Source organism: Aplysia californica, unplaced genomic scaffold, assembly GCF_000002075.1.
Source record: "Aplysia californica isolate F4 #8 unplaced genomic scaffold, AplCal3.0 scaffold00576, whole genome shotgun sequence".
NCBI lineage: Eukaryota > Metazoa > Mollusca > Gastropoda > Aplysiida > Aplysiidae > Aplysia > Aplysia californica.
The window spans coordinates 153,762-166,015 of record NW_004797846.1 but is presented as its reverse complement, the minus strand read 5'-3'; the positions used below and the strand labels follow the sequence as shown (position 1 = coordinate 166,015).

The 12,254-nt window shown below is 42.4% G+C and overlaps 1 protein-coding gene across 4 annotated transcripts in view; it reads left to right on the top strand.

The window, feature by feature from the left end:
* Window positions 1-12,254, top strand: part of LOC101863051 (potassium voltage-gated channel subfamily H member 6) — a 270,601-nt gene that overhangs the window by 137,956 nt on the left and 120,391 nt on the right. For all 4 annotated transcript variants that reach the window (XM_035972094.1, XM_035972095.1, XM_035972093.1 and 1 more), the window contains exon 5: window positions 4,499-4,999. In XM_035972094.1, the coding sequence (XP_035827987.1) occupies window positions 4,499-4,999 (501 nt within the window). The remainder of the gene's footprint in view (window positions 1-4,498; window positions 5,000-12,254) is intronic.

Here is a 12,254-nt window from a genome sequence, read left to right as displayed (position 1 = left end):
AGACAGACAGACAGACAGACAGACAGACAGACAGACAGACAGAGAGAGAGAGAGAGACAGAGAGACAGAGAAGGAGAAAGAACGAAAGGGAGATAGAAAGTGGGGGGGGGAGGAGCAGAGGGGAGGATATTACTAAGATATCTGTACGAGTATGAGATGGAATAGTAGAGAGAGTGAGAGAAAGAGAGATGGATGGATGGGGAAGGAGGGGACTCGAGAGGAGGAGACATGAATTTAATAAAGAAACTGACATAAAACACACAGCAAAAAGATTTGATTGGAAAGGCTGATGACGTCTTGTAATGATATTATATGTGATTGAAAGGTAAGCTGCATAGAACGTTTTTGTGGCCAAAGAGTTTTTGGCTTAAGTCTTAGTCATTTCGCGTGTGAGTGACATGGGAAAGCAATATGTACGTCAAACAAGGAAAAAAAAGAAAGGGGATTAAAATGTATAGAAATCGAAGGGAAACGCGTACGGAGTGTTAATTAATGACTGTGCGTGTATGTGTGTTTGTTTGTTTGAGTTGGTATGAGTGTTTGTGTGTATTTGTTTGTATGTGTGTTTACGTGTACGCCGTTTGTGTGCGTGTATGTGTGTGTGTGTGTGTATGTGTGTGTGTGTGTGTTTGTGTGTGTGTGTGTGTGTGTGTGCGTGCGTGTGTGTGTTTGTGTATGTGTGTGTAAAATAGTTTTCGCCCAGTTCAAAGTGTTGTTGTCACATTATTATCAAAAAATTCATATCGAAATCAATACGCTTTGGTGATGGAAAATATAAAATAACGTTATATTGTGTCTATGTATCAAAATGTGTTTGTGAGTGTGTATTTGTTTCGTAATAATTGTATAAGTTCCTCACGATGTGGGCTTTTTGTTTCTGCACTTTCTGAATACGTGTCATGTCACTTTTGATTACGCACTTGGTACGGTATTTTTTATGACTTGTCTTTTCACACGTGTCACACGTCAGCAATGCAATGTCTCATCTCATCTCCCCTCTCTTTCTCTCTTTCTTTCTCTCTCTCTCTCTCTCTCTTTCTCTCTCTCTCTTTCTCTCTCTCTTTCTCTTTCTCTCTCTCTCTCTCTTTTTCTCTCTCTCTCTCTCTCTCTCTCTCTCTCTCTCTCTCTCTCTCTCTCTCTCTCTTTCTCTTTCTGTTTCTTTCTATGTCTCATTCTCTCTCTTGTTATCTCGTTCTATCTCTCTCTCTCTCTTTCTCTTTCTGTTTCTTTCTATGTCTCATTCTCTCTCTTGTTATCTCGTTCTATCTCTCTCTTCTCTCTCTTCTCCCTTCTCTCTCCCTCCTCTCCATCTCCCCCGCCTCTCTCTCTCTCTCTCTCTCTCTCTCTCTTTCTCTCTCTCTCTCTGTCTCTCTCTCCGTCTCTTTCTTTCTCCGTCTCATTCACTTGTGTGTGTTGTATTCTGTTTGTGTGTGCGTATGTCTGTATGGTTTTATTCACAGCGACAGTGTTTTCATGCCGTCCTTTTATGAGCACAGGTTGTCTGGATGCTGGCAGGCCGTTGGGCTTGGGTGAGAGGATTTCTAAAATTCCCGTCCTTTTTGGGTCGGAACTGAATTAAAGAGTCGTAAAACATAAATGTGTGGGGTGATAGAAAGTAAATAAATAAGCCTTTGTTAATAATAGTTCTTGCGACTTCCTCGTTCCGACTTTCCCCTCCATTCACATGGACGCTCCTAAACGTTTTCAAATGCAATTATGATAGGTCTATAAAAGATTTAAGCATTGTTCTTGATCGTTTGTTTCTATTCAAACATGTATAGTGATTAAACAAGATATTTTTTAGTCTTATTTCTCTTGCTGAAAAGTGAAACATAATATGCTCCTTTTGAAAATGTAGGAAGAAAAATGACTGGTGTCATATTTGATTCTGCCGTAGACACAAAACCTGTTGATGCATGAACACATGGTGTCTTCATATTTAGGCAGTCAAGGTTGAGGGATTAGGTCTTTGAATTACATCTTAGCCGAAGGCATCCTTTGATTGAATCAAGCCCTCCGTTTTTTGTTGGGGGTTTTTTTTGGTTTTTTTAGGGAGGGGGGTTGTTGTTTGTTTTTGTTTTTGTTTTGTTTTTTTGTTTTAGAGTGGAAATTTCCATTAGAGAAATTAGAAGGATAAACATAACCCCAAAAAGACTATGAACATTGCAATGTTGGAAAACAAATTGAACATGCTTTAAGCTTTAATATATGAGATCATAAAGAAATGGAATCAAGTAAAACCCACTCTCTAAAACACATTGTGACCTTGTGGGGTTTAGTGTTTTGTGTGTTTGGGGGGGGGGTCGTTTGTTTTGTTTTGTCTTGTATACAGGTTTTATTATTTTTTTAGTCGCCCCAAAGGAAGAAAAGTTGAAAGTTTTCGGGTCTCCCCACCCCCGAAAAATCCTCTCACCCAAAGTTATAACGAGAGTCTGCGTTCACGATGCATTCTTGTCTCGTCAAAGTCAGTGCTTGTTTGGCTTTTGTCTTTGTACCAATACGCTGTATGACCGCTCTGCTCTTTGACACAGTACTCATGACCACAATCAGTCTGTTTCCTTGTTTTTTCTCACATGTCTATGTTGACTACATGCTTTTACTATAGGTTGTGCAGAGATGACCCCCCTACTACAATACCCCATTGTACTAGCAGAGAACTGGTGTCGTTGCTCTAACTGTCGTGTCGTCATAACTAACACGTCACACACACGCTCTCCCGCCTGCGCTGTCTTCCACTTTGTTGATTGGATCACGCGCTATGTCCGGTCAGTGCCAGGCTTGTCCGGCCGGCCGTCCACATGCTAGCAGCTTGCTACTGTCTTCTCTCTCTCTCTCTCTCTCTCTCTCTCTCTCTCTCTCTCTCTCTCTCTCTCTATTTCTTTCTTTCTTTCTTTGTTTCTCATTCTCGTTTTCTGTATCTTACTCTATCTCTATATGTCTCCCTCTCTCTCTCTTTCTCCTTTTCTTTCTTTCTTCTTTCTTTCTTTCTTTCTTTTTTCTTTCTTTCTTTCTTTCTTTCTCTCTGTCTGCCTCTCTCGTTTTCTCCGCCTCTCTCTGTTTCTCTTTATTTCTATCTCTCGTTCTCTCTCTCTCTCTCTCTCTCTCTCTCTCTCTCTCTCTCTCTCTCTCTCTCTCTCTCTTTCCCTCCCTCTTTCTCTCTCTCCAGCCAACCAAAGGATATGCTCTCTGTGGTCGTATCGATCTCTGTTTTCTTGTGCCGTCGTTGGGACATTGATTGCTGTAGAAGTGGCTGTACGACCAGGAATATCTTGTAAGCTGGTGGGGAGCGGGGCGCGAGATGGGTGGGCTCGGGGGTAAGGAGGATAAAACAAATTTTGATGCGGAGAGGGGGATGTACTGTGAGCTAAAGAGGTTAGGAGACTTAGACCATTGGTGATCAGAAGAAAAACTCAGTGGTATGTGTACGACAAGATTGCATAAAATGTACGTGAGTGGGCTATTTTTAGTCAGAAAAGTACGAAATGACAAGTTTTTAACAAATTTATGGAACCTTTTATGAAAATGAACGAACACATTCATCAGCTCTTGGATTAAGCAGGGGTTTCTTACCGGAGCTGATGTAGAAGTGCTCTGCCCACACCTGGCTGCATGGTAGAAACGGCGTAGTGATCCTTGATGGGCCACAAGGTCTGAAACAAGTTTTCCTAGAGGTTTGCTTTTAAACCTTACTCACAGCACGCTACTGGGACACCCCCTCCCCCTTTTTCCCCCTCCCAAGAACACTCCTTTTCGTTCCTCGTGTCGTGAACACCTTCCCTACCAGTACTAATTTCTAATATAAGCGCTGTTGGAGAGATAAAGACGTTAACTTTACTTAAATTCAGTTTAAATCTTTCAGCTATGGCCTCTAGAACTTAGCTCAGGTTCTGATAAAAATTTTCCTAAATAAGTAGATCTAAGTTTTATATAATAGAGAAAAGGGTATTCAGAAATAATAGGGGATTCAGGAAGTACACATCAAATGTTAGGAACCCCCAGAAAACAACCAAAAGACAGCTTCGAAAAGGGCCGGCAAAAATCTCCCAAGTTGTATTGTTTATCCGCTCATTATCTCAGCTGTTGAGCACGCAATTCAGAGATGAATACATTTTACAGTTTGTCTGTTTTTGTATGTTTATGTGGAAGCGCTCAGTCTGACGGCATGCGGGTTTATGTTTTCTACACTGTCCTCTATTTGAAAACTACAAACTGGCACCAATCTTTTGAAGCCGACTCGTTCCTTTTTTCCTGTTGCGGTGATGTCAGAGAGCTCATTTCCTCTCTGACGTAGCCAAACGTTCTGAAGAGAAGATGGTCAATAACTGAATTTGGTCTTCTCAAAAAAACTATTCTCTTCACTTTTTTTAATAGTTACTTGACATAATCTTTCCAATTTCAGGAGCGCTGTGGCGGACCCATTTTGTTGTCGTGATCTGATAATACTCGTGGATTGTCACCCTTGTTGTATGTCCGTCTGTGTCTATTCTTTCGCCTTCAGATCGCCATCGTAGTTTTAAACTGCGCCTCCCCTCCATCAGGCGGGATATTCGCACTCGAGGGAAATCTTCTGTAGATCGCACGCAGCAGCAGCAGCAACAGCAACAGCAGCAGCAACAGCAACAACAGCAGCAAGGTGATCCGGAGAACCCTCCTTTGCCTGAGGAGAATGTTCCTCTCAACAGCATGGGGCAAGGCAGCGGGGTGGAAGACGTTGCGGGTGCAGGGGAGGGGGGCGCCTATAGTCCACAGTCCCGACTACCTCCAACACACGCGTCTATCAAAGAAGAAGAGGAAGAGGATGATGATACGGATAAGTATTTCGGAGGAAGGAGAGGAGATAGAAGAGGTAGGAGTGAAGTAGATGGAACTGGCGATGAAAAGGCGGAGCAGAAAGAACTGTTACTCTTCCACGACGGGTCAGATGGGAGCCGGGGACAGCCTGATGGTGACGGAGCGACGGCAGATGGCGGTACGCAGAGCCTGGACGGAGCTGGTCTAGGTAAGCAGAGCTTCTGCCTTCAGCATGGCTAGCTGGGCCTCTGTCATCCGCCGCCTCCCCAGCGATAGTTTCCCGGAGTCTCTCGGCGTTTTTCGTGGTTCTCGGTCCGCCTGTGTTTCAGTTCTCCTGCTCTGCGATTCGCACATGTCTCAAACCTGCTGGCACCGTTGTCAGTTGTTCCTCCTTAATAATCAAACAAAAGACAACTAACTTGGTGCCAACACTGATGGACTTGTGTTTGAAATCGTCTCGCTTCGTTCTTGTCCCATTTTTTGCTGCTCCCTCTGTTGGTTTTTCTTTGACTCCCTCCGTACTGTGTCTGTCCACTTTCTATTTCAGTTGCTGCTTTCTGTAGAAGGAACGGATATTTCGCTCTGACTGTTTCGTCAGACCTCTCTATGTCACTACGTTAGGCTCTTCTGAAATGTGCAGTGAATGTCTTCTTTTCTGTTTTGTCTGGCTTTGGTCCTTTTGATTTTTACCATCATCGTTCTTATCTTTGGGTGATGTTCAATATTCTGTTGTCCCGTCGTCCTGTCTATATGCGCGGCGTTGAAAACCTCATTTTGTTTGTAGAAAATTACTTTCATTTTTGTCGATGTGAGATTGTTTTATCTGCTAGTGTTATTATTTTATTATGACGTCAGTGTTGTCAGTTTGCGATGAAACGTTCGAGCTGGTGTACCCTATATTATTGTGAATGCCGATGAACTTGCTGTTCTGTTTTGGTTTTTGTTTTAATGTGATTTTGCAACATGTTACGAGTATTTCGTGTGCCTTCTTTTGCGGGCTTATGCCATGTATACAATGTCTGTTCCCTTAGACGCTCTATGTATTACTTGTTTTTACTGTTCTCTGTTTTGCTCGTAAGTGTTCCCAAGCAAGTTTTGTCAAAGTTGATGATACCTGCAATGAAATCTCGTTCTGTGTTGATTGAAAATGCTGTTATTATAGATTTCTTGTACCATGCTTGTTGAATACGTGAATTGTGTGCAATGTGTTTGTAGGTACGTGTCTTACTTGGTATGGTGCAGGTTTCTTATAGACTGAAATGTGGTGTCTCTTCGTTGGAGAATAGAACAATAGTTGCTGTCAATGGCATTTACTCTAGCTACAACTTGTTACATTTCGTTTGCTTGTCCGGTCAATTGTTGCTTCTCTATGACAGTCAATGCCCGCCCTCTGCCTGTCTCTCTATTCGAGCCCAGTCCTGAACCACCGTTTCAAGCAAATTTTAATCTGCTCATTGATCAGAGTACCTGCTCATTAGCCAACTATCTATCTATCTATCTATCTATCTATCTATCTATCTATCTATCTATCTATCTATCTATCTATCTATCTATCTATCTATCTATCTATCTATCTATCTATCTATCTATCTATCTATCTATCGGGGGTCAGTCCGTCTGTCTGTCTGTCTGTCTGTCTGTCTGTCTGTCTGTCTGTCTGTCTGTCTGTCTGTCTGTCTGTTTGGCTGGCTGGTTGGCTGTCTGGCTGGCTGTCTGGCTGGCTGGCTGTCTGTTTGCTGTATGTATGTCCCCCTCTGTGCGGATACTTGAAAAGAGTTTGCTGCAAGAAAGGGGGGGGGGGAGAAGGAGGGGCAGTGGTTCCATGTAAACAAATATTTCAGCAGAATAGTCTCGTTATAAATTTATTATGGTTTTCGTAGTGTAAGATCTCTTTACCTCTTTCCCGCTCATCTTCCTATCTATATACATCTTTGTAACCCCAACCCACTGTCTCCCTCTTCCTCCCCCCCTCTCTCTTTCTCTCTCTCTCTCTCTCTCTCTCTCTCTCTCTCTCTCTCTCTCTCGCTGTCTCTCCCCTCTCCCTTCTCGCTCTCCCCCCCCCTCTCTCTCTCTCTCTCTCTCTCTCTATCTTCATCTTCTTGGGTTAGAAATATGTAGTCGGGGAGAACAACGGTTTCGTACCAGATCTCCTATACTTTGGACAAATGCCTGATCTCCTTAATCAGTGCACGCTTAAGCATGTGCGAGTGATTGCGAGATAACATAAGACAGACCACACAAAAGAAAAACGCAAACACTTCCCAGATAAAAAGATATGGCACACATCCCAGCTGGAGCCAGCTGTTCTTTTTTTCATTTTTTATTAGGGAAAAGGAGCAGGGGCAGGGGTATATCGACAGAATGTGGTTCAGTATCCTATAATGTATAGTTTGCTAAGTGAACTATTTACGGAATTATCCCAAAAAGTTGGTTCATTACCTGTGATTGCACGGATCTTGTCTGCATGATAAATAGGCCTATAGTATTATTAGTTTGTATTTCTCAGTAGTCCAGACAATGCAAGGAATGATATTTGTGAAGTTTATTATAGTTGAGATTTTTGTGCATCGTGATTTTGTTCTTCCCAATCTGCCGCCGGAAGAGTTATTTTGGATTCCGAATTTAAAAAAGAGTGGGTTCAGATAAGTTCTTTATTTATTATGTCTAGATTGCAGCTCTGGCAGTTCTCTCAGCATCGTGTAGCCGTACGCTGGGAGATATCTACCGAGTCTTATGTTTGCGTCTTTGCTTTTGTTCGTTCAGATGAGGTTGATAATTGCATTTGAACCTCAATTCCGTAAGCAAAGCTTCAATTTAATTGTCATTCTCAACCTCCGTGTACCTCAAAGCAGCGACCGTGAAATGTTCCACCTATCTTTTAACTTGTTGTAGCCATGTTGTTCCTTTAATTATTGTTGTTTCAAAAATAGACACAGGATGAATTTGTGTTAATGAAAACTGACGTCGCACAGGATGCTAGACAGCTGAAAAGGTTCTTGGTTTGGAACGCGCTTCCTGATTTTGGCGCTGATAAACAAGCTGCAGACATAATTATTTCACTTTTCAGTTTAGATGGTGCCAGAGGTTTCCTTCAGATCTTTGAGATATTTTATCGGCAGAAATGAATACCTGGGTAAAAAAAGAAAACGTAAAAAAAAAAGAAAAAGGCCTTTTCCACAAGTACACAGCGTGTTGGTATTTCTTTCTTTCCAAAACTGTTAAGTTGACCAGTTTGGTGCTTTCTGACGCATGCAGGAGACCCGAGTCCAGTTCTCGAGTCGGGAGAAATGTTTATCGGAAATCTGGGTCTCTCTGCTGGGATAATATAGTAGTATCCCTCCCTGCCCTGGTTGGTCCTGACAGGCAGACTCGGAAGCCTGCCTCCTTAATAGTCCAAATTATGTCGATGGGACGTAAAAAAACCCCATCTATTAGGTCAGAAAATTGTATGTACTATCGTGTGATCGCCGTATTCTTCTTTTAGGCTCTGAGAAAATCCATGTGAGCTGCCAGCTGTCCAAGAGCTGTTTCGGTGAACGAAGGGAAGGAAAAATTGTATGCACTGCTTTTCCTCAACTAAACTAGGCAAAAGCGAGAAAAAAAGGTGGAAGGGTTGGGGGAGGGTGTCTATAGCTAGCTGTTTGTGAAGCTAGCTGTTCGTGTGAGGGAAAAAAATCGCTCCAATATGCCATTACACATCGAAGTAAGGGTTATAACCCCTATAGAGTGAAGCACATTTTTTCGATTTTCCTTCCTCCTGCCTTCTGATTTCTAGCGATAGTAACGATTTAAGCCCCATGTAAAAACTGAGTGTTATGAAGCGGGGCTTCTGCTATAACGTCCATCTCCGACAGAAGACCCACGCCTGTGGTGTATCGGTTAGGTGCTTCGCTGTCATACGCAGGAGACCCGAGTTTGATTCACTAATGGGGAGATTTTTAAAAATAATTAGTTACGATGTATCAGTCTCAGTCCGAATTGGCCCTTACTGGCAGAATCGAAGGCCTGTCTAATACATGATTTAACTTGTGTCGCTGGAGGCTTAAAAACACCTTTTTGGGGGGTAAAAATCTGAGAGAAAGGAGCTTATACTTCGCCTAGCAGATACCAGAAGATGCTCCCCATGTTGTACGTTCCGTGTCTGGGATTAAGCAGTCACGTGATTGCTCGCTAATAGCTTGGAGAAGCAGCTCGCCCCCCAGAACACACCCCTGTTTACTCAGCTCACCACCCTCCGCTGTTAGTCTCACATCGATCTTAAGCGGTGCTTAGCCTCGGCAAGCGTTACACAAGATGATTCGATTTAGACCGCGGGCTGAGTGATACCGCTTCAAGCATGTGATTTTGTTTGACGGAACGTTATGGGCAGAAGACCCACTCTCCTGGTATCTATGAAAACTAGTGTACTTTGCCAGCACACAAAAAATGTCACCGCATAATATACGTAACCATCCATCTTCTTCTTCGCGGAGTTGATCGATCTGTTTGCCGATCTAACTGTTATCTGTGAGCTTATCGGAGCGTCCTATTTTATCGGTGTGTTTATACATTGATCTTTCCTTCAAAGACCGTTGTCGTTTGATGTTTCTGTCAGTTTTAATTGTGGTGACAGAAGAATTGTCCGTGTCCTTCGGGCTTGTTTTCCGCGGCACACTTCCCACTATATCCGGTTACGTCTGTTGACATTTGTCTTTGTGTTAGGTGTTGACAAAGGTATTCCTCTCTGGGACACATCCTTGTGGGTTAAGTGCTGTCTGTGCCATAGCTGTTAGGCGCTTCATCGTCGCATGAAGAAGACCCGAGTTCAATTCATGAGTGCGGAGAATATTTAAGATAAGATAAGATAAGATAAGACGACATTTTATTGTCCCAGAGGGAAATTTTTCTTGGCTGTACAGGACCGTAAAATAAAATTTTTAATTTAGGTAAGATAAGATAAGATAAGATAAGATAAGATAAAACAAGACAATACATTATTATCCCAGAAGGAAATGTTTCTGGGCTGTACAGGACCAGTCAAAAAATTGGGGTCTTTCTACTAGGATGCTGTATCCCTTTTAGCATGGGTTTTACCTGACAGGGATGTTCTTAGCCCTCCTGTTAAATGATTAGATTCTGGCAATGGAGATGTAAAAATTCCGACGTTTATAAAATGTTGTGTGCGAAGGACGCCTTAGGTTGAGTAGTCTTCTTAGGTTTTTAATTTGCATTCAGTGTCCTTTTGGCTCAAATACGTCGGTCTGAAAGGGTTTTCTGACACTCGTGTAGGTGACAAACGAGAAAGAGAGGTTGGCTTTATCAACATTTAGCATACAAATGGACATTATGACAATGCATCTACTTTTTGTGTAGTTTGCCTATTGGTATTCTCTGAGCTGCGTTCGGTACCTTCCCTTTATAGAATATCATAAAGCATATCATTAAGTGTTGTAAAGGCCGTTTGTCTTTTAAATATTTTACACTGAGAAACATAAGGAAAGTAATAACCCAGTGCAAAAATGGTAGCTTTTGCCCCATCCTTGAAGGAAACTCTGGTTGGCCCTGACTCAATCAAATGAATTTGATTGGCAGTGTGCGCAGGGTTTAACCGTATCCGTACGTCGTGTTTTACTATTGTATCCATACGACGTGGGGAACTCTGAGCCACCACTTTCCAAAGAGGAAATTTTCTCGTTAATCCAGTCCATACGCTTTGCATAGCAGTCTGTCAAAATGATTTTTTGAGAAATATTGAAAGTTTCAAAAAGAACTTCGTACAAGAAGTATTCTATAAAGTGTGAAGAATACAACCCCGGGTGTACAAAGTCAACCCAGTGCGTAGGGATAGGGTTAAGGCAACTACAAATACCTCTGCACGTTGTTCCTACGAAGAGATGTCCTCATGACTAGCTCCGGCACTCACAAACAACACGCATAGAGACACCAGCTTACAGACATAGACATATTTCTTGTGTGCACTCATCCTATCGGAACTGGACGTTCTCTTGGAGGTCCCGCCACTCCAATAATAATATAGTACAGAGATGAAGGGGGAGTTAAATCTGTACTGTGACTAAACAAATGTTGGGTTTTTTCTGTTTGTCCGTCTGACATACTTCTTCGTCTTATTCAGCTTTAAACTCAAAATGCAGTATAACATTATATTCTGCAGGGAAGCAATAAGTACGTTGACTCCATTACACATTGCAGCACTAAAAAAAGAAGGGTAATCATTCATATTTAGCAATAGTTCTGACGTTACTCGTCCTCCCATTCAGATCACTGTAGATGCTATTTTAGACTGCACCAATGCGGATAAAGTGTTTGACAAAGAAGCTAGTCTTGCCAAAAATAACTCGTTTTACAAATATGCACCAGAATAACTGTATTGTTACTATATTTCTAAGAGGGCGTTGCCCTTTCGCTTTCCTTTTCTAGACTGGGAGCTTCATGGTAGCAACAATGATACTGCTATTCCGATGGCTCCCAGGCTTTTGAAAGAACAGGCTGAATGCAACAACAGTCATGTGACAGGACGGCAGTGGTGCTCTAGACACCCGTCCATTAGAGTAATTACGGTAAACTTTACCGCAGAACAGACGTCATTCTCCTCTCGGCACTTGTAGTAGTTTGTCCAAACCCATTACCGTAATGATTGTAAAATTCAATCCCAGAAATGATGGCTGTTGCAGGCTCATCGTAGCAGTTGTTGGCTTTTTTTTTTTTTTTTTTTTTTCTTACTCTTGTTATTTCTCTCTTTTTTAATGGTTTTTTTTTTACATTTTCACTGCCGTCCCAGAGTGTCACCAGTTCTTCCATAGGGTTATATTTTGGCTAGGCAGTCGAGAGGTTAAGCAAAATATTATTCGACGCTTTGGTTATGGGTTGGTGCTCAGTGCCGACCCATCAGGAATCAATGGCGTAAACAGTTGTAATCCCGGAGAATACACACGACTTGTGCAGTGCAGGCACAGTCATCGATTCCTTTCAGACTGACAGTGGGAACTAATTGCACACATTTCCAGCCGCTTAAAACCATCCGGCCGCTACAGAGAAGCGCGTGGAATAGCTTGAAGGCGTCGCGAGCAGTGTAATTTTGTCGTAGCAAGACAAAGGAAATGCACCCTAGGATGTGATTTGACGTAAAGAGATGTTATTAATTGAAGGTCAGTCTCTTCACACCCGTATTCCTGCTGCGATATCAGATTCTTTCACAATAGTGTGTTCGGTTATTAGGTGGGCGTATTTCAAAATAAGCTATGTAGCCAAATGTCATTCTGCTTTAACGGATGACTGGAGTACATTTAACGTGACACATGTATTTGTCATCATTCGGTGAAGAAGTCAATCTACAAGTTGCTGATGCGTCAGCATTTTTCTTGTATGAGATCCCCTCCCATCCCTCAAACTCCACCTCCCTCCTTCTCCCCTTCCCACCCTCTCTCTCCCTCCCTCTCTCTGTCTCTGTCTCTGTCTCAGTCTCT